This window comes from Condylura cristata, unplaced genomic scaffold (assembly GCF_000260355.1).
Source record: "Condylura cristata isolate star-nosed mole 26May11 unplaced genomic scaffold, ConCri1.0 scaffold00013, whole genome shotgun sequence".
In the NCBI taxonomy this organism is placed as follows: Eukaryota; Metazoa; Chordata; class Mammalia; order Eulipotyphla; family Talpidae; genus Condylura; species Condylura cristata.
The window spans coordinates 5,832,897-5,845,700 of NW_004567114.1; the positions used below are offsets into that span (position 1 = coordinate 5,832,897).

At 57.7% G+C, this 12,804-nt stretch overlaps 1 protein-coding gene across 1 annotated transcript in view; it reads left to right on the plus strand.

Moving 5' to 3' along the window:
* Nucleotides 1-12,804, plus strand: part of SYNE3 (spectrin repeat containing, nuclear envelope family member 3) — a 41,195-nt gene that overhangs the window by 23,742 nt on the left and 4,649 nt on the right. Inside the window, exons 11-17 of the mRNA XM_012724659.1 lie at nucleotides 866-1,000; nucleotides 2,186-2,347; nucleotides 2,447-2,619; nucleotides 3,019-3,148; nucleotides 4,259-4,420; nucleotides 7,390-7,539; nucleotides 8,466-8,504. Coding sequence (XP_012580113.1) covers nucleotides 866-1,000; nucleotides 2,186-2,347; nucleotides 2,447-2,619; nucleotides 3,019-3,148; nucleotides 4,259-4,420; nucleotides 7,390-7,539; nucleotides 8,466-8,504 — 951 coding nt within the window. The remainder of the gene's footprint in view (nucleotides 1-865; nucleotides 1,001-2,185; nucleotides 2,348-2,446; nucleotides 2,620-3,018; nucleotides 3,149-4,258; nucleotides 4,421-7,389; nucleotides 7,540-8,465; nucleotides 8,505-12,804) is intronic.

Genomic DNA, 12,804 nt, shown 5'->3' on the forward strand with positions numbered 1-12,804 from the left:
CAAAGTGCCAGGTGCCCTCGGGGGCAGTTCCCGCAAAGTGCCAGGTGCCCTCGGGGGCAGTTCCCACAAAGTGCCAGGTGCCCTCGGGGGCAGTTCCCACAAAGTGCCAGGTGCCCGGTGCCCTCGGGAGGCAGTTCCCGCAAAGCTGAGCCCCTATTTTAAGACCCGATTCTGGTCAGCACGACTCTGGTCAGCACGGCTGATTTACCTGATGGCTCCTGGCTCAGAAGGGCCTTTAGCACCTCCCAGCTGCTGTCCTTGAGCCCAGCAAAATGGTAAGCTGTGCTGACTCTGGTTACCAACTCCAACATTGATTTTTTTTTTAATCGCTCTGCTACATGTTGCTAATGAAGCCACCAAATGAAGGCTTCAGTGAAATAAACTGATTTGGGGGTTAAGAATAAGTGTTTTAAACACCTGTGGGCTGCACATATGTTGCTCATTGATAATTGCTGCCTGGATAAGGAGCTTGCTGCTTTTTAAAATATACATGCTATACCAGCCATCTTTTTATAATCCTAGCAGGGTTCACACTAAAATGGAGAGTGTTCTTTAGAGGACATTAAAAAGGGTGCATTCAGGGTTTGAAAACTCAAGCTGGGGTGTGCTTCTCATCAGGAGAGGTGGTCACCAAGAAATGCCCAGAGGGGACTCACCGCCCCTCACCCCCACCCCTCCCCACGTGTGCCTCTGGTCTTAGGCAGAGTTTGTTTCTTCGCAAATTAAACTCTCACTGGCCCAGAGAGTGGGCCCAGTCAATGGCCATGATGGTGGTTGAGGGGAGCGGAGCCCCTAAAGCTCCCCCAGAACCCCCCCGCATCGGCCTCCGTGATGAGAGACCCCAGTCCCTCCTTCCTCTATGCAGGGCCTGCAGGAAGAGGCGCTGGACTTGGGGACGCAGGTGGAGGCTGCAAGGCCCCTCATCCAGGGGAACCTGAACCAGCAGCACAAGATGGACCAGCTTTGTGCTGACTGCCAGGACCTGCAGAGGACACTGGAGGTAGGGCAAGGAGCCTGCTTGCCTGGAGTCCCGGGCAGACCCAGGCCTGGAGTCCCGAGCGCCTGGGGCCTCCCCCACTCATACCCCTTCATTCCTTCCTTTTCTCTTTCCTTTCTTTCCTTTCCTGCTCACTCAACGTATAATCATTGAGTGCCACCTGCATGCCAAGTAGTGTCCTGGGCCCGAAGGATGAGGCAACACAAAACGGCCAGGACCCAGCCCGAGAGGAGGAGGTGTGTTCGTTCTAGAGGGTAGATGGGCAATGAGTCAGCAAGCCAACCGGCAAATAAATCCCTACTGCGCCCAGGACCCTCAGAACGGGGCAGGCGGCTGGGACCTGCCGGGCATGCGCAGTAGGCACCTGCCCACTAGCGGTGTTTCAGGCGGAAAGGCCCAGCCATGGCCTCACCTGCAGCGCCCTCTGGTGGCCACCTGATTCTCTTCTGGTGGCGCCCTGGAGAATGGCTCATTCAAAATGGACCGAAGGCGGGGTTCTCCACCCTCCGCAAGTCGGCTGTCAGCAACAACTGCTCCTGACATCTTTGAAATTCAGGCACTTAAACGTGTCATATAGTGTCTAAAGTAGAAGAGACTTTAAAGGAGAGTAGTTATCATACAGTAATGCCTTCGAATAGTGAGGTGGCCCATTAGAGGGCTGTGATTGTATGCGTAGGTTGTTGCCTAGATTGTTTGTCAGGGTGGCTATAAATATTCCACATGGAACTAGCCCTCAGCAGACTTAGCGTTCTGCTGTTCGAGGCACGTGGGTCCTTCCCAGTTGGCTTACCAGTGACACCCCACTCGTGCCTGTTGGTGAGGATGTGTTCACACAGACACCCTGGGGTGAGGTGGTTGGGTCACATGATGCCTGGGTTGTTTTCCCAAGTGGTTGTGCCCAGACAGTGGACAATAGTAACCATTGCCCACACCCTCGTCCAGACTTGGCCCTTTCCACAGAAGTAGGACAGGCGTGGAGGCCCTTGCAACCAGATCCATCCTGCCCCGGTAAACTCTGCACCAAGAGAAGGAGGGACCAGTCTCGCCCGTTCCTGCTGGGTGGGGAGGCCTGGGACGGTCTTGCCCTGGGCCCGGGCAGGTCTGGGGGCCCAGCAGGGTTAGGAGGGCCCCAGGGCTCACTGTCGGCCAGCGCTTAGGGCGCCCTGGCCCCCCGGGGCTGTGCCGCAGGACCTGCTGGAAGCATGCAGACAGCGTGTGTGGGAGCACTGCGCCTTCAGCCACAAGCTGCTGGAGCTGCGACAGTGGATGGCCGCGGTCACTCAGAAACTGGAGTCATTCCGGGGGGACGCAGGCCCTTGGGATGCCGAGTCCAGGGAGGCGCAAGTCCAGGTAAGAGCCCAGTTCTCTGCCCGGCACCCCCAGCGAGGCTCCCAGGAGGGGGTGCAGCGCCCCCTCCAGGACCTCACTCTGCGTGGACGTGTCCTTCAGAGGCTGCTGGATGAATTCCCGGAGAAGGAGGCCCAGCTGCCCCTGATCGAGGCGCAGGGCCGGCTGGTGATGGAGAAGTCCTCCCGGGAAGGGGCCGCTGCGGTGCAGATGCAGCTGGGGGAGCTGGCAGAGGCCTGGCGGGCCCTGAAGCTGCTAGAGGAGAGCCTGCTGAGGTGAGGGGCTCTGGGCTGAGCCCGGTCTTGGCATCACCCCTCCCTATCGGGCTGCACCCCGTGGTGCTCCTGGCACAGACAGCTGGGTCCTGGGGTCCTGGGCCCAGCTGGCCGTTTCAGCAGGAGCGGTAGCAGAAGCACCCCAGCACGAGACAGCCTCCAGCCCTCGGGCTGAGGCCGCACCCCAGCGAGGGTGAGTTTGTGTGCCCCTGCGTGTTGGGAAGGGGTCTCGGCTGGGAATCTGGAAACTCACTGCCTGGGAGCACTCAGGCAGACTGGAGGCGCAGGGTGCTGGCGAGGACTGGGAGTCGCCCACAGCGTGTGAGCCCCATGCGACTCCCCCGGCCTGAGGGGACCCCGTCACAGCACCCCACTGACGGCGCTGATTTGCCTTCTCAGCCTCATCAGAAACCAGCAGCTGCGAAGGACAGAAGTGGATTCTGGGAAGAAAATGGTTTTCACCAACAACATCCCAAAGGCTGGATTTCTCATCGACCCCCGGAACCCCATTCCCAGGCATCGCCGCAGGGTGAGTCGGCCTAGTGGGCTTCTGGGGAGGTGCCGAGTCTGGTGCGGGGGCTCCAGTGGAGACGTCCCCCGCACCCACTCCCGCCCACTCAGCTGGGACTTGGCCACGGCTCGAGGCCAGGATGGACAAAGGGCCACCTTGGGGGCCGGAGAGGCCCTCGCCCGTAAGTGGGGCAACTGCCCCAGCAAGAACCCGGCTCAGGGTTGAAAGCTCATGGCTAACCCCAGGGTGGAAACAGAAGTCACGGAGGGTTGGGGGTTTTGTTTGTCTAAAGTTGTGTTTTGTAAAAAGAAGGCGCCTAGCTGCCTTGCCCGTCGGCTGCCTTCAGGCACGTGAGGCATGTGAGCCACGTGAAAACAAAAGGCATTGACACCCCAAGGGAACACGTGAACCCCTTCACTGTCTCACCCATCCTTTCACTCCCAAACATCTAGGTGCGTTACTGTGTTTGGGGGGCTGTTGTGGAGCTGGGGTACAGCCATGGCCGAGACAGAACACTCGCGGCCCTCAGAGCAGGGGGGGCCAGCGCAGAGCTGTTCGTGTGGTCACGCCCCCGCCTGGGTTAGACGCTGAGTCTGGCCAGCAGGTCCCCGGGGCCCCAGTCCTCAGGCACCCCAGGCGAGCCCACCCCCCAGGGCGCACGGCCCAAGGCACAAGAGCAGCGGGAGCCACGGGCAGTTAAAGGAGAGTCTGCGAAGAGCCTGGCTGGGGTGGAGGGCTGGATGCCCCGGGGCCTGCTGCAGGAGGTCGGAGCCCACTCTGGGGTAGAAGTGACTTGTGGGGAGCCCTTACTCCGAGCAGGTGAGGAGCAGAGGGGCTGTGTTCAGGCAGGGGAGAGGGCACGTGCAAAGACCAGAGGGAGAAACACCAGCGTTGCGGCCACGAGGCAGCTTGCCAGCTTGGTCAGAGATGATGGGGGAGGTGCCAGCAAGGGTGGTCTGTGGCCCTTACACAGGCCGTGGGCACTGAGACGGTCTCCTCCCCCGGCCGCCGTCCCATGGCTCCTCGGCGCCTCATCTCACCCCCTGCCCGCGGGAATCCCATGGACGCCCGGCCCGTGGGCCGTTTTCAGCACCTCTGATGTTCTGGTCTCACTGTGTGTTTCCGCAGGTGAACCTTCTCCAGGAAGAAGGTGGCAACCCTGAAGATTTCCCCCTGCTCCTGAGGAACTTTGAAGAATGGTTGCAGGTGGAAAATGCCAAGTTGGTTAGAATCATCGCCATGAAAACCGCCACAGCCCAGGACGTGAGGACCAGAGAGATGAAGCTGCAGGTGTGTGCCCAGGGATAGGATGCTTTTGTTACAGGGCACCCCAGTGTGAAATGGGTCCCCTGTCTGTGGGCCTCACCCGCGAACCTAAAATTCAGTTGCACTGCAGGCACACACAAAAGGGTCAATAACGTGTTTATATACAAAAGGGGAAAAGAAAAGGAAACAACTGGAATATCTTAGCGGCTGAGCTGAACTGGAGCTCTGGTAGCAAACTAACTGAAAACCCCAAGTCACATGGTCCCGAGATCCATTGCCCGAGCAAGAGTGAGAGACGCAATCACGTCCTATTTATCCCCCAAATGTCCCAGAATGCTGCTTAGCTCCGCCCATGGGCCCTCGCAGTTCTCTCCCTGGTGCTGCTGGGAGTTGTAGTTTCCAATCACTGGAGCAGGGGGCAGAGTCCAGAAGCTGGAGTAGGGGGTGGAGTCCACAAGACTCTGCAGAGTTCCTTTAGGACATCCTGCCCCTTAACACTTTGTCCTTGGTGTTTGCCACCAGGACTTTGTCCATGAAGGGGCTGCCTCTGGCTGGGGGCCCTTCCTGCCTGGCTGTGAGTCATGGTTTTTAAACATTTGGGGTTCAAGTATTTCAGACACACTTTAGAGAAGGGTTCATCAATCCTGCTTATGCATTCCAGGCTGGAAAATATCATCCCAGTCATGATCCCTGAGTCAGTTAGCTGTTGCCGTATAACAGTTGACCCCAAAAGTTTGTGATTTAACAGCAGCTATTTATGTAATGTGGTTCTGAAGGCTAGCAAGTTAGGCTGAGCTCCGCTGTGCAGGGGCTGGGCTGGGCCGGGCCGGATGGTGGGCTGGTCTGGGTTGGGTTGGGTTGGACTGCTGTTAGCTGTCAGTTACAGGTCTGGTGGCTGGCTTTGCCCCCAGGGGTGGTAGTTGCACTAGGCATGCCCAGGCTTCCAGCAGAGGCAGTTCTAAGACAGCAAAGAGTCCAGGCAAGGCCTTTGGAGATGTAGAGTAGGAACTGGCACGACGTCAACTCCCCTGCATTCTGTGGGACAAGGAAAGTCCGAAGACCCGCAGCCCAGACTCCAGGAGGCAGCAAGCAGACTGCCTGCTGCTGGGGAGCCTGGCAAAGCTGCCCTGAAAAGGGCCTGGGTGTGGCAGGAAGAACTTCTATATGTGTCTATTAAACTCTTAACTTTTTTTCTTTTTTAAGATTTATTTATTTATGCATACAAGAACTGGGGTACAGGCCAGAGGTGCGGGGGGTGGGGGAGGATGAGAGGATTTACCAGAGAAAGAGTCGGGAGGAGAACAGGCAGACTGACCGAAATACGCTGCTGAGGGGAGCGGCAGGAAGACAGGAGAGGTCTGCCGTGCCTGTGGGTCGCTCCCTGGCCAGGAATTGAGTTCGTGCTGCAGTGGCTGTGATGGCTTCATAGTGCTGCACTTTAACCTGTTGCGCCACCAGGGAGGGCCCAGCTCTTAGTCTTTGATGTTGTGCTCTTAGTCTTCTCTGGAATGTCTACCTCATCCCTTTCAAACTTAGCTCTGTCATTTTCCATTGCTTCCAGATTCTTGCTGAAAATTTGAAGCTTGCCTTTTTGTGTCTGCACACAGTCAATTCACTTGTTTCACGGTGTTAAATAATGCCAGCAGCTCGGTCATGCCAGGAATGTTTGTAGTTTCTGCATTTGTTCATGGTGCCTTGTAGCTGAGTGTGGCTACTTTGTGTGTGTGCTGGACATCATTTGGCAAGTAACGTGGAAGAGTAATGGGAGATTTAGGGTCATCTCTTCTCCAAAGAGGATTTTGTTTGCTTCTACCTGGAAGAGGCGGTGCTGGGGAGGAGGCCACTTCATCCTACTGTAGCCACCACCTCCGAGTTCAAAGCTTGAGATTCCCTGGGCCCATTTGGAAATGGATTGCAAATCCATTTCTGTGTCGTCTTTAGGAGTCCCAGCCAGGAGGAGACAGGTGGTCAGGTGTCCACTCTGCAGGACTGCGGCCTTGTCCCCCGGCTCAGGGGGAGGCTGCCAAGGACTAATTTAATTCACAACTCATTTTTCCATGTTGTCAAATGTCCCGGCCTCCTCCTTTGGGTTCTCATCCTTTCCCAGGTTTTGGCCTGTAGTGCTTGTTCTTTGGTTAACTCTTCGATGCCTTCTAAATGCTCTTGACAGTCCTCAGTGAGAGGTTTGATCTTGTTGCCAAGTGGGCCCTTCCCACTTGGGAACAAGGCCTTCCTGCCAGCCTGCTACCTCCTCTCTGGTCACTCCCTTCATTTCCCACCACCACCCAACCCCAGCAGCTCAGACAGCAGGGAGCGCCTCCCATTAAGCTCTTTTTTTTTTTTTTAATTTTTTTTTTTAAAGATTTATTTATTTGTACATACAGAACTGGGGTACAGGCCAGAAGCTCAGGGGCGGCGAGAGGCTTCACCAGAGACAGAGTGGGGAACAGAACAGGCAGATCGACGAAGTACACTGCTGAGGGGAGCAGCGGGCGGGTCAGGAGAGGTCTGCCGCACCATGTGGTCACCTCCAGGGCAGGCGGGAATCGAACTCATGCGGAAGCGGTTTTAGATTCTCAGTGCTGTGCTTTAACCCGCTGCGCCACCAGGGAGGGCCCCATTAAGCTCTTTTAAGCTCTCATTCTATGGGCTCCTAGAAGCCAAGCAGCTTGCCCCAGATCACACAGCCAAAGTCCGTGCAGTCCCAACAGCACTCTGCCAGGCTTAGAAACACCAACAGACACACTTAGCCAGGAAGCGTTTACCGCGATAGCGGACTTGGCTCTGTAACGTCAGACCTGGAAGTAACCAGGGACCTCAGCAGTGCTGCTGCGCCTTTCACGCCATTCCCTCCTGGAACAGTCTGGAGAGCGCTGCCTGGCCTGAATCGGCAGGGCTGGGATTTTCATTTGACAGTTCTCAAGAGCAATGTGGCTGGTGCCCTCTCCCGCCGGTGGGGCGGGCCACATGGCAGTTCTGCCTCTTCCCTCCAGGACCTGGAGGCCCGGGTACCAGAAGGTCAGCAGCTCTTTGAGAACCTTCTTCATCTCGGACCAGCGAGGGGGGCTTCAGATGAGCTGGAGGACCTGCGGTACCGGTGGATGCTGTACAAGTCCAAACTCAAGGACTCCAGCCTCCTGATGGTAGGTCCCTGCGGTGCACAGGTCCCATCCTGGGGCTGGCCCATGGCTGAGCCCTACTCCCCTGGGAGGTCACGTCAGCCCTTCTCCACCCTCTACGGGCCTCCACAGACCGCCTTGGGCCAGTGCAGTGGCCACTTCAGGCACAGAGAAAGGACTGATAGGTTGTCATCTGGCCATCGAGCCACCCCGTGAGGCTGCAATGCCAGCATGACCTCCGCGTGCCTCCGGAATGTCAGCATGACCTCCGCATGCCTCCCTCCACCAGGGGAATAGTAGCACCAACCTCAGAGGTGAACGTTCCTGAGGCCCGTCCACGGTCACAGGCCTGCAAGGGTGCAGCCAGCACTCACCCCACCTGGTGATGGAGGATCCTACTGGACTGGGCCTGGGGCCTGGGATCTGGCCCCACCCCTCTGTGAAGGTGGTGTGTGCCTGTGCACGTTTGACCCCGTTTCTCCTCACACAAAGCGACAGTGATCACTAAATGAATCATAATAATCGCCTTTGTTCGTGCTCTGCCCTCATAACCCTATGAGAAGGGCCCAGTTGTTACTCCCTGAGAGCCAAGGAGGAAACTGAGGCATGGTGGTTAACTCGGGTGGGGGTGGGGAGCCCGGAACCCTTCTCAGCTCTCAGGCCCTAAGCCCCTACACCGAGGCTTGAAGCTGCCATGCTGGCCGCCAGGTGTCAGTGCTGCGCCGGCCGTGGCCGTGGCTGCCAGCCCAGAGGCCCCACCTGGGGCTGAAGTGCGTTAAAAAGCTCATTAAGTGAATCGCCTGCTGGCTCAGCCTGTCCAGATGACCAGGAGTTTTAAAGAAACACTCCCCTGACAAAATGAATATTCCATTACAGACTCTGCTGGGATTTGAGTTTCACTCACTTAACTTCTTTTTTTTCCCTTTTCCTCTCCTTTCCTAAAATAACAGACGCAGAGTTCTCCAGGGGAGCCGACTGGATTCCAGAAGGTACGGTGTCTGCCATCTGCTGCACACGGTTAGCGAGCAGGGCGTCAGGAGGGTCAGCAGACCTGGGACGCTGGGGTGGCGCTCCTGGCCTTTCTGGAAGGTGCCATGAGGCCCGAGGAGCGTTTGTGGGGTACCAGCCTGGGGGCACTGGCTGAGCCCTGGGTCCCTGCTCTCAGAAGTCCCAGGGTGTCCAGACTGTACTGAGCTGTGGTAGAAACTGGACAGAGCAGGAAACCTGGGTTTTTTGGTCCAAAATGGGACAGTGTAATGAGCAAGAGGGCACTGTTGTAAATATGCTGAGACCACAGGCGAGGAGCAGGGCTGCCCTGGGAAACCGGAGGTTCCAGGCAAACCCAAGCGGGAAGACGCGGGCCACTGGGCACGGGCTGCAGGAGACAAAGAGGAAGGCGCGCTTGCTGTGCCTTCCTGGACTGTAGGAGGTGTTTCCACCCTGCCCCCCAGCGGGGCTCAGAGCTCCCGGAGGCGGCTGGAGCCCAAGGCAGTAGCCCTCACAGCAGTAGTGATGGCAACAGTGAGTGGCCTGGTGCTGTGTGCAGGGGCAGCGAAATCACAGCCTCTCCTTGGTCCCATCTACAACTAACGTCCACGTCTTAACCCTCCATGCAGTGTGTGTGTTGGGGACCCATCCCTGGGGGCTGGTGAGTCTCCTGCTTCTGGAAAATCCCAGGTGATTGCTGTCCCCTGTGCCGTCTTTTATAGCAACAAGTGTTTCCTGCCATACGTGGCTCAAAATGGCCCCATCCCGCAGCCCCCCCCCCCACGGCACACGGGGTTCTGAGGCTCCTCATGCCACCCAGCCTGTGTCCCAGGTGCCTGGCACACCAGGCTCCCGTCTTCTGTGGTGTCCCCATCTCGTGTCTGTGTGGCCGGGCGGCACCAGGCCAGAGCTCTGACCACATGGAGCCGCTGACTTCCACGCTAACGGACCTGGCCTGCTGTGAGATGAGTGACCAGGGCCAGCGATAGAGCCAGCTGGGGCCCATTTGTATGACAACATGTTCAAGGCCAGGTCCACCCCTCTGTTTCTAGCTTCTGATTCACTGCAGTGGGGGTGGTCCCAGAATCTGTGCTTCTAGCAAGTTCCCTGGTGAGGTTGAGGCTGCTGGCTGGGGTGCACACTTTGAGAACTGCTTTATCTCAGGATTTGAACCTGGCCCAACCATCAGGGTGTGTGAGGCTGGGGTGGACCTAACTCAGCCTTCCAGGGTAGAGAAGGGGTGCCCGCGAGGCAGGGTGGGAACTCTGGTCAGAGCCCGCACGCAGTAGCTTCTTGACTGCCATGTGACCGAGGACCCTGGAGCCTTCTCTGCAGAAGTCACTTGTGGGGGGCAGCCTCCCTCTGGCTTGGGGCTCGTGCTGTTTCTGCTGGCTGGGCTGCAGGCATGCACGCACACAGGCACGCACATGGGTAGAAAGTAGGTGCTGTCTGCAGAGGTTGTCACCCTGCCAGCTGCAGAACATTCTCTATATTATTTTCAGGCCAAAGCAGGAGGGAGAGCCTGCCCGGGGCTAATTATTTATGAGCAGTTGGTCCTCTGTGCTTTTTTCTCGCCGCGCACCAAGTCACTGAAAACTCCACCGACGTCAGTGGCTCCAGCCTGCCTGTTTGTATCAACAGAATCATTAAGATTTATTAAATTTGCAGCTGCCTCCACACTGCCAGCTCAGGGCCTCGCACGGGCTGCCCGCCGCGCTCCGCCCGTGAGATGTAATTGCTCTGGAAGCTGCCACTGGCCAGGAGTCCCTGCGGCTCCTGCCTCGGCCTGGGCGTGGCGCCGTCCTCCCCGAGACGAGAGGCTGGTTGAGGTTTGTAAACACATCTGTTGGCCAGGGCCACTTGGGCGGCCCGTGCCGTAGGCGAGAGTCGGGCCGACCCTCCCGGCACCGCCTCTGTGGCCTCGGTGGCAGAGCCAAGGCTGAGCTACCCAGAGTGACATATTATTCACCTGCTCACGCACGTCTTCCTAGGTCCAAAGACTCATCATCTTCCACCTCTCTGGAATCGGGGTCCATTTAGTTTTTCCAGGAGGGTTTGGGTTTGCTCCCCGCCACCCCCACTGGAAACACCATAACCCAGGGTGAAAGTCTCTGCTCAGAGGCTGTGCCTGGCCCCTGCCTTTGGCCCCAGTCTCTGCGAGCCCCCCTGCTTTGCAGGTTCTCAGGGGAGAATCCTCGTCTGTGCCCAGGCTGCGGTGAAGCCCGGCATTTCCTGGCACCCTTCCTGGGAGGGGAGGCGATTCCTCATTTCCCGCCATAGGCAGGAAGGCGGGATCCTGCATGCCCAGGGCAGGGCCGGTCTCCCTGTTAACAGCAGCTTTCTCGCACCGCAACCATGATGATGTTGACAATCCTGCTGTGACAGTCCCCCTCACACATGGGCCTGGTCCTGCAGGTCCATGGCCACCTTCTCTTAGTGGGGAGAGTGGCCTCTTGGCCCCGTTTTATCTGTGACCACGATCCAGGTCAGTCTGGGGCTTGACTTCGGAGCCCGCAATCCGCTGCAGTGTGGGGACGGGTCAGCTTGCTGCTTCTTGGTCGAAGGGCTGGGCTTTGCTGGAGCCAGCCTGGGTCTGACGTTCACAGAGAGAGAGGTGCCTATCACCCAGGCTCTGTCTCGCTCAACGGGAGTCCAGAGTGACTGGCCAGCCCTGGTTTGCAAAAGAGCCATTGCCAGCAGCAGAGCGTCAGATTTTTGAGACTTGTCTTTGACAACTGAAGGCCGGAGAAGCTGTCCACCTTGGCGGTCTGTCTCAGCACCCCTCTGTGGCTCAGCCCGCCTGCCTCTGTGCCCCCCAATCTCTCCTCAATTCACCCCAGCCATGTCCCCAGTAGCTGCGGCTTCAGTGGACGGTAACCATGTTTCGTGCGCTCCTCCTTGGTGTCTTGGTGACCATGGGGTCGGTGCCTATGTTCCCGCTCACGGCTGTCCTGGCTGCTCTTTCCAGCTCTTACTGTGAGTCTCTTCCTCCCCCTCTCCCTCCCTCCCTTCTTCCCTCCATCTCTGTCTCTCTCACTCTTCCCCTCCCCCTAACTCCTCTCCAACTCTTCTCCACAATCAGTGGTAATAAGATTCAGGGTTGATGAAATACCAATACTCAGGCCACAGTTTATATACAGAATTCTAAAGCTTTCTCAATAGTTTACAAAAAAAGATAAGCAACCAGACCTTTGGGGGACAGTGTCCCCTGTTGCTAGTGTGACACGCTTGTGGCAGGCTGTAAGCCAGCACCGCCCCTGGCACATGGACCCCGCTTCACTCAGGACCCACCTTGCGCTGACGCGTGGTGAGGTTTGATGTACTAACTGCAGCAAAGGCACTGACCCACGTCACAGCGACAGGAAGGGTCTCGCTCTAGCGCCCTGACGCCTCCTGGGCGCCTCCTGCTCCTCCTCCCGCCGGCCCTGATAGCCACTGGCCCTTTTGCTGTCTCTACGGCTCGCCTCTCCCGGAATGTAGAACTGTACAGTGTGTCGCCTTTTTAGAGTGACTCCTTTACCTTAGTGATAGGCACTTAACTTCCCTCTGTGTCTTTCTGTGACTTGATAGCTCATTTCTTTTTATCACTTTGCTGGACAGGAGCTGGGGTGGGGGTTCAGGAGCCATGGAGAGCTGAGCACGGGGTCGCAGTGGGTCCTGGCATGGCGTCACAAACAGCTAGAGCCCGCATGTTTTGGGTGGCCCGAGAGGGCAGGGGTCAGTGAGGGTCTGCACCGCTCTTGGCAGGTGCTGAGTGGGGTGCAGGCAGCCAGATGCACAGAAAGGACCTTCCCTAGTCTTCATTCACTCAGCAGACACGACAGGGGTGGCCACAGTCAACTAAAGTAGACCCCAGAGACAAAGAACACAGACATACTCCAGAGGAGATGTGCTGTAAGAGTAGACACTAGGCTCAGTGTCCACCTCGGCCCTGGTCAGGACCTCAGCAGAGGAGGGAGCTGAGGGTGCCACACAGAAGGGTTAATCTGTGCAACAGCCCCGTGGAGGGGGATGTGAGGGCCTTAGGGGGCTGAGAGATGGCATTGAAGAACAGTGACTTCCTCCCCGATGGGACTGTGGGGCTTGCTGGTGCCTGACCCCTGGCAGCGGGAGAAGCTGCAGGCCTGGCAGGAGCAGCCCACCCGCCGACCTGCCCACGAGAGGAGGTGCATGCACTGAGCACCTGCTGCCTTGGTCCGCTAAGGGCCCTGCATTCACCGTCCAGCGATGGTGAAAGGCGACATCATTCTCCCCGCTCCCTGCCAAGCTGAGGAAACTGAGGCGCAGAGAAGCCAAGTTCCC